This window comes from Periophthalmus magnuspinnatus, chromosome 7 (assembly GCF_009829125.3).
Source record: "Periophthalmus magnuspinnatus isolate fPerMag1 chromosome 7, fPerMag1.2.pri, whole genome shotgun sequence".
NCBI lineage: Eukaryota > Metazoa > Chordata > Actinopteri > Gobiiformes > Gobiidae > Periophthalmus > Periophthalmus magnuspinnatus.
Window position 1 is genome coordinate 21,353,711 of NC_047132.1, and position 15,129 is coordinate 21,368,839.

Below are 15,129 nucleotides of genomic sequence, written 5' to 3' on the forward strand. Positions count from 1 at the left end.
AATAAACAAGAGGCAAAGATGGTACACCAGGCTTAAGTAAGACTACATTAATGAGTCTTAACATATCTGGTCTGCCTTGGATCAAATTGGCTGGTGTGTGTGTGTGAACCCAATTAAGGCAATCCAGTTTCATTGTAAAGTGCAATTCAAGAGGTCAAATTGAATAACAGAATTTTTATGTATTTTTAGGGCAAATACTTAAAAAAAAAAGTATTATATGTCATTTAAAGATCCTAAATTTGAGTAATCCTTTATTATATGTCTACATCTCAAAGCTCAAAATGCTCTGTTCCACATTGTGTTGTCATGTAGTGGTAGTTATACCTTTAGCCACGTTTTAACCTTTAGTTCTGTAGAGACTGGTAATTCCAGGGCTGAAATCATCCAAATGATTTTAGTGAAGGTGTATGATGGAGTTACACACAAGGTGGAACAGAGCGATTTCCATTTGAGAGAAGAATCTGCCTAAACATGCAAGAGTTGTGTTTAAAACATGTGTGAATGAAACAAAACACAACTCTAGGTATGTTTTGATGAAGAAACAACATGATAACATAGATCAGAAAATAGTGTAATATGGGCCTTTTAAGTTTGGCCAGTAAATGCATTCCAATTGTGGAACAAACGGATGCAAATAAGAATTTGGATTTTCCTGGTCTTAAAATTTGAATCTGTCTCTGTCAACACGTGTTTTCCTTTTTCATTTGTTTACTTGGATTGCAGTGTTTCAGAGAAACATGTACTTAACTGAGATAAATTTAATTTGCTGTAATTGTTTTGGGTTTTTTTTGGACTTGTAAAAAATGTTTGTTTATAAAAAATAGAATGATTTGGAATTGTCATATTTCACATAGCCGTAGTTAAATCTGTGTTGTTTTGCTGTTGGAAAAACTCCAATTTCACATTTCTGAATGCATGGTGATTGTTGCAACTAAACAAAATTGCATTATATATTTGCAGCATGTGAAGGCTGTACAAAGAAATGGACTAAGTGAGTGTGACGTCACCCAAAGCATTCGGCTCCAGTCAAATGAAGCTCATCGAGGCTAGCAGTTAGAAGGGTAAATTTCATATTTGGAATTCTGACCTCGAGTATCATAGCAATCAAAGAGCCAATATGGAGCGAAACTGTTAAAGGCAACGCCCCTTCCTGCCCACTCCGCTGGTCTAGCAGAGAACGGGCACTTAGCAACTCTGTCAATCAGACCTCGGGGAAAGAAGGTGCCTAATTTGTCTATTATTAATGTCCATATCTTGATTCACTGACAAAATAGCGAAATAGAAAGACCAGGACCATGTAGAGCGGGTTCATACAAACATTTTAAGACCAAAATGATGAAGCTCCTGACATTTCTAAACCACAGAGGTCAATTTGAGCCTGGGAGGTCCAGAGTGCTGCAGCTTCCTCCATCATCTCCTAAAGAAAACACTCCTATACACATGTGGATTCTTGGGTCGAACCGCAGTCTGAAATCTGTGTTCAGGCTGAGTGCAGAAATACAAGGAGCCAAGGGAGAAGAGAGACAGATCTGACTGACAGCAAGGAATACTGAAAAAGTAGCAAAAAACGTAAAACATAATCCTGAAGGGGTAACTTTTCTAGTGAAGGTCTGCGATCTGCTTATCCCCATGGAGATGATATTTGCCAGAAATTTTCCAAAGTTATCTACCTCTAGCTATCATTTATTCAATTACAGGCGCAAAAATATTGTAAACATGCATTCTTACTGCGAGTGCACTTGCGTCTCCACAGATCTGACCTAAAAACTTGATTAGATTAATGCCATACTGAGAAACATTCCAGGCAAACCATGGAGAACATCAGACAGTGGACCTCCAACCAGAAAAGTTACAGAGTGCACCTTTGATTTTGAATGTATTCAGTTGTGTCTTGCTTTAATTCTGGTTTAGAGTTGGCCAGGACTAGAGGTGGGTGGAATAACAATATGAAATCAAATCATTATGACATAACATTCTGCTTATAGCGAGAACGATTTTTACAGTGTTTTTCTTTATATAGCCGTTCTATTCTCAAACACAGACAGCCTATGTGTCACCACCCACTTCTATAATTGATTAGCTTCATCATGCTGTGAGTGACTGTCAAGCGAATTTTAACAGTGAATTATGGTCTTTCAAAAGAACATACATGTAACATACAGGTTATAGCTTTAGAACTGAAGGATGGGTCAAATGCAGAGGACAAATTTCCCTAAAGGGACACAAAATGATATCTTAAAGGGCCCATATTACGCTAATGTTGTTTCCTCATCACAAACAGACCTGGAGTTGTGTTTTGCTTCATTCACACATGTTTAAACACACACACTTTTACATTTAGGCTCAGTTCTTCTTTCAAACAGAAAACACACTGTTCCACCTTGTGATGTCATGCGGTAATCCAGGAAGTGCTCCAGCTGTTAGCTTGAAAATGACTGTTTCATGACATCACAAGGTGGAACAGAGCATTTTGAGCTTTGGAGATGTAAACAGACTAATATAAAGGATTACTCAAACCTGTGTGAATGAAACAAAACACAACTCCAGGTATGTTTTTGAGGAGGTAACAGCATTATAACATGACATGAAGAGTCAATTTTGCATAATATAGGACAATTTAAGCGCTGTACCTGATTTTTCCTGACTTAAAAACCTGAAAAACAGAATTAGTTCATTTTAAATTGTTTGCAGTGGTCCAAAGTTATTCCTTACTAGCAACAACTAGCATGGTAACAGTGCACTCGCCGATTACCTGACAAATAAACGCTTTATAGTTAGATGCAGAAGGTACACAGTGGACTTACTTTGACCTCAAGAGCTCAAAAGTGGCTCAATCACGATATTTTCTGATAGCAATAGCCTACGTGTTTTGAAAATGTGCATAGTACCAGCGCCTTGACCACGCTTTCATTAACAAATACAGTATACGCAAGACTCCAGTAGCAACGTTTCACAGCTGCAGATAGTGTTGACACTTCAGACATTTATTTTCTTCTAATTACCAACTAGACAGCGAAATTCCTCGTATTAGTTGTACGCACCTCCCAATGTGGCTATTTTCGCCAACGCTACCGCTAAATTAGCATGTTCCGATCACGCCTTTAAAGAGCGCTACCATTCACAAAAAGGCATAAATAAAGACACAATGTGGGATAGCGGAACATAGGAAGCTAATTCGAGGCATGCTAATTACTCCCCAGTATATGACAAAGAGCTTAAAAGGCCGGGCTTTTAACTGTCCTTCTGTGGAGCCAGCCCAAGTGATAAGCGGTTTCGATAATAAACAATTAATTAGCGCACGAGGATTTATTCTTTTGAAAGGATTCTGTTTATCCTTCTAGTGTTCTCCCGTCACATTGATTCTTCCCAGTGGCATTCAAATGTAGCTTTTGTTATAGTCTTCTGCCTGTTAGGCTTTAAAAGAGCGGCACTGTCTTTCAATAATGTGTAAGAATTCTGGAGGCTAGGGGCGTTTCAACCTCTACAGTGAAGTCAACTGAAGTCTCGCTGCCTTATAACAAAAAGTAAACAATTTTAGTAAGTCCTAAATTACGATGCACTAATGCTGTAGGAGAGAAAACGCTTTAGCTTTACTGTAGCTGTTAGTAAACGTGCACTATATGACTTTATAATGGACCTGCTTGTCTTCAAGGAGATGTTTTACCTGGAATCTTCCAAAGCAGTTGGCTATTTAAATTCTTTTTGTGTTTTTTCTTGAGTTTTCAGACCAAACAGACACTTATGACTGTGTTTCTTAAAGTGTGTATTAAGGCCTAGGATAACAAAGTTTGAAGCACGATATATCTACAGAGAAATATTGCGATGAATGATAATATTGAAACTACTTTATGCCACAGACTAAGATTAAAATAAAGCAGGATAATCCCAGCAAAACCTTTTTTTAAATAGACAGCATCATTAAAATGCCTGATCTGAAACAAATAAATAGCAGAATGAAGAGTGACTTATTCAGCCCTCTACAGCTCAAATCTTCATCTTACAGCTAAAATAACAAGAATCTCTCCACTTTTGCAAGAAAAAAAGTACCCACGATAAATATTGAGCCCAAAATATATTGTTCCGTCTTTCATATACTGAACAATAAATCGATATAGTAATTATCGTGACAGGCCTATGTGCATGCACTATGGTCTCCGTGCCACTGCCTCGTCCAATCCCTCTCAACAAGTGCGATGTGACTGACAAATCCCAAATATAACAGTAAAAAGTTGTTACACGTTTTTTTTTTTTTTCAAAATCATCTTCAATCATATAGATTTAGCCTTGTTTCAGTGATTAGTCTCACATTCTGCGTGTCCTAAGGCTCCCCATCATGATGCGGTTGTCAGTACACAGATCAGATACTGTGATATCTCAGTGTGCCTTCAGTCCACATCAAAGACCTGCTGATTCTTACATGGTCCAAGGTCCTGGAGCCGCCCACATCAATAATCTCCCCAGCACCAGGGCACATATCAAAGGTAACTGTGTCAACAATTACTCCATCGCTACGGGAATCAAAAGCAAAAGGACAGCGCTATCGGACTCTGGTGTACTCACTCAGTTTGACCATAGAAGATTATTGTTTTTCTCTTTAGATGTTTGCTCCGGAGTTGGAGGATCGATGTGAGCTAAGCCGACTTGAGCTGAGTGGGAATGAAGTCAAAGGCACGTGGTAAGTTGAGAAAGCAATAGGCTAATATAGTTGGTATTTACCGCTAATGCCGAGAGACAAAGTTAAGTGTTTTGTACGTAAAATGTCACTGGATTTGGAGTTTGACCGATGGCGGATAAGGTTACATGTAATAGCAGCTACTTGCCTGTATGCTTTTTACATGTTTACAATGCAGGTAAAAAGAGTTGTGAAATAGTCTAAAGCAAAAAAGCAAGTGTAGTGTGTCTGGATTAACAAATACAACTGATCGATTAATCTTTGAAAAGAAAAAAAAAAAGTGTTAAACATTTATGTCAGTAGACTGTAAGCAAAAAAAAAAGCATGTAGGCTATGTTCTCCAATAAATACTAGTTCACACAGATGAATGCTGTTGTTGTGTCCCTGGGCAGGACACGTAACCCCATCTTTCCCCCAATGTCTCAGTATCCTGGTGTATGAATGTGTGTGTGACTGGGTGTGCAATTCCTTGTTGTAAAGCGCTTGAAGGTAGAAAACCACTATATAAAAATGTGACAAAAAAGCATGTATTTGTGTTGAACTTCAGGGGCACAAGGTAACTTTTATAGTAAGAGTTTCGCCACCTGCTTGTCCCCCTGGAGATGTTATTGTTTTGGCTGAAATGTTCCACAGTATGGCATGAAACATTTCTATCATATCATTGTTTTATTACAGTTTTTTATTGCTAATTGCTTTGAAATCCTTGCCAGCAGGGTCGCATGTCTGTAACTTGCTGTGGAGATGGATTGAATTCCAAAACATTCCAGGCAAAGCATCATCAACAGCGCCATGGAGATAAACAGATGGTGTAGCCTGCAAGTTACACAGAGCACCTTTAAAATACTATCCCATTATTACACACCGAGCTTTGTCTTAACTAATAAACACTTTTAACAACTTATTCCCAAGTGCGCATTTCAACCACTTGCATCACCATCTTTTAGAATCAACATCCCCGAACCTTTCTACTTGCCCGACTGCAGTTCCAGTACAGAGTTCAGCTGAGCAATTTAAGGCGTCTGTGTACTTTTTAAAGGGCAACAAACTTTCCTTGATAGAGTCAAGGACCCTTCTCCCTCCTCTCCCCTACCTCGCCTCCTTCTTTAGCCTCAATGTCAACTCTTGTGTGTAAAATCCAACTTCTTTGCGCTATACCTTTTGCAACCATCGTAGCCGCGGGCCCATCCAATCTACAATACACCCCCACCCAGCTAAGAGATGAGGTAGATATTTCTCTTCTCTTGTATGAAATCTATGATGTGAAAAGATTTAATTAAGATAAAGCAAGGAGTTATAATTAATTTGCGTCTCTCCATGAGTCGGGCTTACTGTCAGGAACACAAGGAAAGACCTAGGCAGAATAAATTACCCAAGCAGCATGTGTGTCCACGTTTGTGCTACCCCCAACTTGAGCGAGAGGATGGGGAATGCTGGGATCTTGAGTTCTAACTGAGCTGATTGAGCAATGTTTTGTTAATCACAGTTGAGCCTGGGAGAGGGGGATATACCAAAATTAAGATGAATATGAAAAGGAAGCAAGGGAAGATATGAAGTGTCAAATATTGGAACAAAGACTGAACACATTGTTTGAGTAAAAATGAGTAAAATTGTCCACCACATTCATTTACTATATAAAGAAACTATTTCTTTGGGATGTTCTATCACCATGGAGACAAGCAGGTAATGCCATAGTCATATATTTTTATTTAGCAATATAAACGCTTGTAATTGAATAAATGCAAGATAGATGAGTTTAATACCATACTGTGGAACTATCCAGGCAACAGATAACATCACCGTAGAGCTGGAGACGCATGCTTGATCAGAAAAGTATATAATGCATCTTTAAAGAGTGAAGTAAAAACATAAAATTATAAGCAAACTGACACGGATTGACTTTTACATACATTTTATACTATGAGATCCCTCCTTTTCCCATTTCTAGGAACTATATTATAGCAATCCCAAAGCACATCTGAGTCTATTAAGTTGATACTGTCTGTCAGAATGAACCCCACGGGGAGGACTGTCGCAGACACATGTGAAAATGAATAATTGTCATCACCTGGGCAACTGGCAGCTATAGGTTTTGACTCAGATAGATGTGGTCACTGGAGACCTTGACCTGCTGACAACCCAATCTCCATTATAACCCGCCTGTCCCGCGTTCCTGGACCATAAAGCACAGTATTTGTCTTGTCCTTAGTCATCTAACAGGATCAAATCAAAGCTCCGACCAGGGACACACTTCACCTGGCTTCACTTTGGGTCTAGACATTTCAAGTCTCTATTTTATATCGTTTCGTACAATAATAAGAGACTTCACAGCTATTGGAAAGGAACAGGATGGGCCAGAACAGTAAAATGTAAAGGCTAGGCACTGTTATTTATAGAGCACATTACATACCATATAGCAACTCAATGTGCTTCTTTAGTAAGGAAGTGTTTAGTGGTTATTTCTGGATAAAAAGAGTGTACATACTTTTAATCACTCAGGGATTTTTGAGTAGTTTTCACACTTGCACATATACGACAAAACTGGGACAAAATCTAGACATGAATGTGGACTAAACCAGGATAAGAGCAGGACCAAACCAAGTTTCCAGGACTAAACTTAAGGCTAAAACCAGAACTGTGAATGAACTCTTATAATGAACTGGTCCTTTTTATTTCAGGCAGTTACTGCAGCTTATACTCTACCTAGAGCCCTGAGGTCAGCTGACCAGCTCCTGCTGGCTGTGCCCAAAGCCAGGCTCAAGACCAGAGTCTTTTCTGTGACAGCACCCAGACTACGGAACAGCCTCCCTCAGCCTGTCAGGTCCCTGTTAATGCAGTTTAAGACTAGACTAAAAACCCATCTCTTTCTCTGGTACTGAACACTAGCTAGACAGGATATCTTGGTGCATTGCTGTTCTTTTCCTATGTATCGTATTATCTGTTTATTTGTTTTTTGTTGAGTTTTATGTGAAGCACTTTGGGCTGCTGTTGTTAAATAAATAAACTTGAATTGAACTTTTAAACTCTAACTTATGATGTATCTGGCATTATTCCTGTCACAATTCCTGTCAATGTATTGAAATAGAAAATGGCATTTAAAGCTGTGTTATCCCACGGGTTGGCATTAAACTTACTTATTTTTCATTCCTTACTGTGAGTGGAGTCGCCTCACGACAAATCTGCCCTGTAACTTGGCCTGTTGGTGTGATTCGTCTTGACAAGTATCAGTGTAGATAAATACGTTTAATGCCACAGTGCGGAACATTCCAGGTGACATTTCCATGAAAACTGTGCACCCACCACCCCAAAACTGAAATATTCTCCTTTAAGCTTAGAGCATTTACTTCAAGTAGAGTTCCTTTATAATCCTCATTACCACGACCGATAAAGGCTACTTATTGCACATTCTGCCTTTAACCCTGGCCTAAAATGACCATAACACCCCCGCCGCTACCATACCGCGTGCACAAGCTTGGGGGGGCTCTGTACATGAAGCGTTCTTTGGAGGCTTTACCCATAAGTCCGGTGCTAATCCTCTTGGCATGGTCGCCCACTCATCTGCCACCCGACAACTGTTTTATCAGCTGACGACAGGGCATAATGACTCCGCCTCCAACCAGACCAGCGCCATGGTGGCTTCCAAAGACACAGCAATTAAACACGGCTTTGAGAGTTTTTTCCTCCACTCCACCCCTGATTATAAGGCATTCATTGTGAAGGATTTTGCAGCTATTTGCGATGGTGCCTCCTAAATGTGCTTTTTGCAGTCTTGTGAGTCTAACCGTTCTAATTTGAGGAACAAATTCTTTCACTTTCTGTGGAGAGTTTTTGTGCTAATAAGGGGAAACTCATCAGCAGCGTTTAAAAATGCACACTCCTCAGAACCTTCCCTCTGATTTTCTATAATTAACCATTCAGGGCCTTGACTCTTAAGACACGTTTAGCTAAACCGACCACGCTCCACTGCTAGTAGTAAGTAGTATTGCCATGATGCTAAAATTTCAATACTAAGGAATAGACTCAATACTCAATACCGATTTCGATGATGATCACGATGCTGCTCACGATAAATTGTAGTACTTTCTTTTATATTACCATATGGTGTTATATCTGTGTAATCCCTCACTCGTCCAGGTACGTTCGATTGTGGTCCATGTGCGTATACTAGTCTATGTGCTCTTATACTTGTTCTGATACTTTACTCGCTATTGAGGGACTACTATTGTTTGACCTCCTGCGCACCTTCATTTAAACAGTCGCCTGAACGCTCACCATTCTTTTGATACCTCTGGCACTCACAATACAACTGCAGCTCAACAGGAAAAATACCACTCATAACTTTTTTTTTCGGTTAGTTTCAAGGCTTTTTGTCTGCTTTCTCCACACAATCCATTCACATTAGAGTGTTATTACTAAAACATGAGGTCAGCATTGAACCAAATCAACCTACTCAAGCCCACTTAAAAAAATCACCTTCCCTCTCCAAGTTAATTTAATGGCGCTGTACTACATTTTTACTGTCTTAAAAATGTGAGAAGCAGAACTACTTCATTTTAAACTGTTTGCAGTGGTTCAACGTTATTCCTCACTTACCTTATGCATTCGGAGCATCCTAATTATTAACAATTATGAGTTATAAGTGCTTTTCACAACTTTCAGAAACCAGAGCTGAGTTTTGCTGTCACGGTAACACTATAAGACAATAAATCTATAATTAGATGCAGACAGCACGCAGTGTACTTATTTTGACCTCAAGAGCTGCTTATACAATAGATCTGAATTGGGGCCAAACAAGTTTAGCTCAAATACATGGGAAAAAATCAGGTGCAGTGCTTTTAACCTTATCGTTAATATGTCTACGATGTTGTAATGTGAGAGCAAGTCTGACATTGTGACCAGTATATCCCAAATGACCCAATTTCTGCCAACACCCATTCATCTATGCCGTATTCTAGTGTCATATTTGGGTTAGGCCTAATTGCCCCGCTAATCTGCACCCTGCTAAATGACCTGGAGAGCTGCACCCCTCAAGGCTAGCTTAAGTGCTGATTGGAGGTCTGGCTTTTTTTTGTTTTCTTTGGAACATTAAAAAGTAAGGGGCCGCTGATGGAAAGCCTACAGGACTATTGGAAATGTAATTAAGCCCTAGGAGCGGCTTTTAAACGCTTGACTAACGCAGAAACAGGCTATGGCCAAAACTTTAATACATGGGAAATGAGCAGTGTGATCGATAAGAGAAGTTAGACCTTTTTTAGCAAGCAAAGTCAATGGCCGTTCCAACACGCCCTCACGGCTGCTTATTTTCCACAGGGGAGACCAATTCTGAGACGATATTTGTTTCGAAAAAAGCTAACTGAGCTATTTGAGAGACATAGTGATTCAAAGAGTCAATTTTGTGCCATTAAAAACAAAAAACAACGGCAAACTGCGGCAATTGGATTCCATTGTTACAAATAGAATGGAGCACCCAGAATGGCAGTAAACAGAATTTTGTGCTGAGACTGAGTTTGAGAGATGCAGCACTGATTTGGAGTTACTTAAGGCAAACATCTCGAGCCAGAAACAATTTGTGCTATAATAGGGTTCAAAATGCTTATATAATTAATCTAATCTATTCATTTAAAGACACTGTAACTAGTTAATTTTAATCATTTTGCAGTGGTCCAAATTTTTCCTCGCTTACCTTATGCGGTCCGACCATCCTAATTATTCACCGTGATGAGCTTATAAGTACTTTTCACAACTCCAGACCAGTGCGTAGTTTGTTTGTTTTTTACAGTAAAGCTAAGAAAGTGTTCTATAACTGTATTTTAATGTGTGTTCACCTGCCCAGGAACTGCAAATGGAAAGTAGCAGTAGCTAAATCTGGTAAAAATCATCTTTTCTTTTGTAAGGTTAATGAATTTGTACATGGTTCCTGACAAATAAAGAATAAATAAAGAAAGAACATCAACTAGCACACTAACACATACTTCCTGAATATATATCTTCATACTTAGATGCAGACAGCACGCAGCAGAGTTACTTTGACCCCAAGAAGAAATATGAGCAATTGCATGGGGGATTTTTGAGGCAATTATGAACCAAAACAATGATAAATCTAAGTTCTTACCTTTTTTTTATTTAGCAAATTTCAATCCATTTTTTTTCCAATTCCCTGCATCACTCTACTATAACTTTTTTATTGGAGCAAAATGACAGTTATTCACAGTCCTGACCAAACCCACTCATCCCATTGCACCAGTAATTTGATGCAATTTTAAACTGACATCTTTTACAAACTCAATTTCTACAACCGCCAAGAAGCCGAGCAATTATCCGAAACACATTTTGTTCACTGGTCTCTGGTCATTTTGTCCGAGACATCAATGGAATAGTCAGAACTGTATCATTAGAATCATCCTTTTGTTTCTTCACATGTTACCAGGATGAAAAACTACCTTCAACTAGTATCCCTGTCTGCCTGTCTGTCAGTATGGTTGAAAAATACCCTCACCGAAGTCTATCAAACTGTGCCTCTGCTGATAAATATGCATGCTAGCAGCTTGAAAACCAGATGTTTCCCTCCAATTAAAGCTTGCCGCGATGCACCGCTTTGCAAATAAATTGTTGCTTTTTTAATTAACGGCGCATGCTAGCGGGCACAGAAACCAGTAAAAACAATGCAACCGCAGAGAGTAAAAGAATGGCACATCACAAGGGCAGGCAGGGAGGGAGGGTGCGGAGAACAAGGTGAAAGAAGAGGCTTTGAACTTGTGACCGGCCAAGAACTACTGAAGAGATCTACTGTGAAAAGTCTGTGCAGTTTGGGTGAGCCAACCAAAGCGCAGTGTGAAATGGCCATAGCTGACAGCACACAGCTTAGCCAGAATGAGACGAAAGAAATATCATGTAGTCGGAACACAAAGACGTTGCTTTTATTCCATCTCCTTATTAAAATTACCATTAGCCATAGCCAGAGTCGTGAAAGAGTTAACAGTTGCATCAAAAGCAACTGGGACAAGCTGTCAGGAGCAGTGGGCAATTTCTGCATCTAACTAATGGCATTCCAACACTCTTCATCATAAAAGCTGATGAAGAAATTATACCAACTAGATACATGACACATGGTTATACTGTGCATAGCGACATAGCAAAATATGGTTTGGATCAACTGATAAGCTACTAAACCCATAGTATGCAACTTTTTAGCCAGAAAAGAGGTGATGTGCACTCTCTAGAAAGTCGCATACTGTACTGTAGTTGTTTTTTTCTGACACAATTTTTATGCAAGTCGAAATAATAACATCAGATCATGTCTAATATATTACAAATAGCTTCATAGCCAGTGTAGCCTCATTGCGTTCCTGAATGAATCACAATAGTCAGGCCACCTCCTTATGCATAAACAGCAGATTAAGGGCATTTGCACCCTGCACAAAGGAGACTCACTTGGGATAGAATGACTCTGCATGTTTAAATGCAAAACCGGGAGAAGTCACAGATTACAAAATTATTCCCTGAACACACTCTTCTTGAGCAATACTTACGGCTAGTATTTGACAAAGACTGAATCCTTAAACCATAAATGTAATTCATAAGTGGAACCTACACAATCTAATAGCTACAATGTGCATCAACAATGAAATAAAAGGTGTATAGCATAGCACAAAAAGGATTCGCCTACACTTATCACTTCACTGCCCACTGCCTTGGTCACAGCTATCAAACGTAACACTTGCGATGCAGCGCCGATTAAATCAAGTCATCAACTTTCCTCTCATCAAAGTCTTGAATGGATATGTCTACGTGCCCGCCTTCCCGATCCCACCCTGTACGTAGCACCCTCCAGCACCCCGCGTCCACTTCAAAGGCACCCGTCCCCAGATTATTATTTCACCTAAACTACTGCGGGTCGACCCAAACAAGCAGAAGAAACCACAGAGGACTTACCATCAGGAGGCTGCGCCGGTGTGAAGTGGGGAGGTTTGTCTGGAAGAGATAAAAGACAAAAGGATTTTAGTTTGAATGGTTCACAGACTTCCCAAGGGGTATCAGGGCCTGTAATTGAGTCACAGCAATACAAGAGATACACAGGCTTGGCTTTTGACTGTGAGATACCCCCCAGGACCCTCCCGCTGAGCCTATGGACAGGGGAAGCTCTGATAGTGGGATCAAGGTGTTTTTTTCACTCATTGTTCCATACCTGTGATCCATAAAGCTCATTACATCAGGCTGTGCGGTTAAATGCTACTACAGAGATTAAAATTATTACCTCATGCTAAGGGGTGAATTTGCTTTTCTGAGCTAAGTTTGAGTCACACACCTGCGATGCAATTTGTTGTTTAAGTGTTGTGGCATAAGGCACTCGTAAAAATTTAACAAGCTACAAAGTCAGCGCAGGCAATTTCTTTGGGTCAGTTTCACTTTAATGGGTGATACTTTCAAATTGCGTTCTGAAAAAAACTAAATATAGCAGGATTCATTAGCCAAGTTGGTGGTTTCCAGAGCGTTGAAGGTGATGACGTCATACGCCCATCAGATCATATATATTTTAGTGATAAGAATTCACTATTTTACAGGACAAATCAGCATTTCGACCATATTCATTTTAGTTGTTCATCTGAAAAATAGGCTATATCAAATAATTAGCATGTTTAAGATATGCAAAATGTGAATATTGGGTATATCGTTTGTCTATCGATCCGGAGGTTAGTGGTTCAAATCCCGCTCTAGACATAAATATCATTGGCAGGGTGGTCATACGCACTGACCCACAGATGAGTGCTTGCGTTGTGTCCTTGGGCAAGATACTTAACCCACATATGAATCTGTGGGTGAATGGGTGAGTGATTCTTTAACGTGAAGCGCTTTGAGTGCCTTGAAGGTGGAAAAGCACTATATAAAAATGTATAGCAGATTAGATAAAAATTGTTACATATTTTGTCTATATTGTGTGGGTATTTTTATTTTTTATATTTTGTACAGTCCTTTACATTTGCGTAACACTTGTTTACCATATTTCTGTCAGGTTGTCAAAATATCATCTGGTTAACCCTATCTGGTTACTACACTTTATGATAAATTTTTGTCACGCCTCTTATTCATTTGCCATCAATTTGTAGAGGTGCTAAGTTTTAGCTACAACCCACTGATAAGAATGTATATTTGAAACGAGAGCACTCTAAATACAGTAGATAGATACATAAAACATACATGTACAGAGCATGCATAATGAATGTCTTGTGGTGGTGTTACATAGCATAGCTGGTCGTCTTCGCATTAGCCAAGCACTTTTCTTTACCACAGTTAGTCTGAAATATTATCCATTTTCAAATCACTGTACTGTAAATTCCCGCAATCCTGAATCTTGCCAATTTCTAGGTATGCACAAACAAACAAGTACGGTGACATAGTGATCATTTTTTACAAAAATCGTGAGCGAAACCAAACTGCAAAGTACAAATTTCACCCTGCACACTGAAACCACATGTAAAATCAATCACTTTTTCTCTTCAGGTATAGGATGTCCTAAATGCTTTTCTTTGGTCGAGGTATGAGGCGATGACATAAGACGTGGTGGTTACAAAGCAGCGAGTAACCGGATATAAGGTGTCAGGTTAGCTAGACCACATACTTACACTCAAGGGACAGTCCTGACAAACCTGCTGTAATCTGAAACACCACGGTGTAACACACTGCTATTGGGAGATGTGAGGAGAATCTGGAAGAAATAGTGCTTTTTAAATTGTATTTGATCAAAAATCCAAATCGCTACGTGGATGACAGCTGGATTCAGATGAAAATTCAAGATCTGGAAGCCGTTACTGCACCGTGGATCCAAACATCAACTTCACACAGGAGGAGGCCAAGGAGAACAAATTTATCTTCTTCTTGCGCAGTAATGAGAGTAGAGTGTTTTATTTTCATTGAGCAAATATCTAAAAACATATAAATTTACAGATATTTTTTGGTGGTTTTCAGATTCTATAATGTGATTTTACCCATGACTCCCATCTGTATTGAATAATATTGGCCAACAGAATGAAGTGACATCATCTGAAACTCAAGCAATAGAGGCTACATCTGTATACAACGATAATACAACATCTAACTGTTAACAATTACCGCGCCAATCATCAAACACTTGCAGTACTGATATCATGAGTTTCTGGTTGGTAACGATGACTTAACACGTAACCACTCAATTATCATCATGAGGGTGGAAACTAAAGAGGTCTATTGGTTAGTAGTGTTCAGTCAATCATTATGAAGTTAGCAATGAATGTATTTCTCTATTATTAAGGCAGAAAAACCAAATGGCAGAAGACAAACATGTGATATAGTAAAGTAAAAGGAATACTCAGCGATGGAAAATGCAAGTTTGAGATTCAGTCATGATTAATCGTCAGCTTATCTATTTTTCGTGTTAAATGGCAGCGATCAGTTAAAGTCTGTCTTGTTTACGTGCAAGAAATCAA

At 39.2% G+C, this 15,129-nt stretch overlaps 1 protein-coding gene across 5 annotated transcripts in view; it reads right to left on the reverse strand.

The window, feature by feature from the left end:
• The window catches only part of agrn (agrin), a 362,945-nt gene that overhangs the window by 190,895 nt on the left and 156,921 nt on the right, over positions 1 to 15,129 (reverse strand). For all 5 annotated transcript variants that reach the window (XM_055222859.1, XM_055222858.1, XM_055222857.1 and 2 more), the window contains one exon: positions 12,602 to 12,640. In XM_055222859.1, the coding sequence (XP_055078834.1) occupies positions 12,602 to 12,640 (39 nt within the window). The remainder of the gene's footprint in view (positions 1 to 12,601; positions 12,641 to 15,129) is intronic.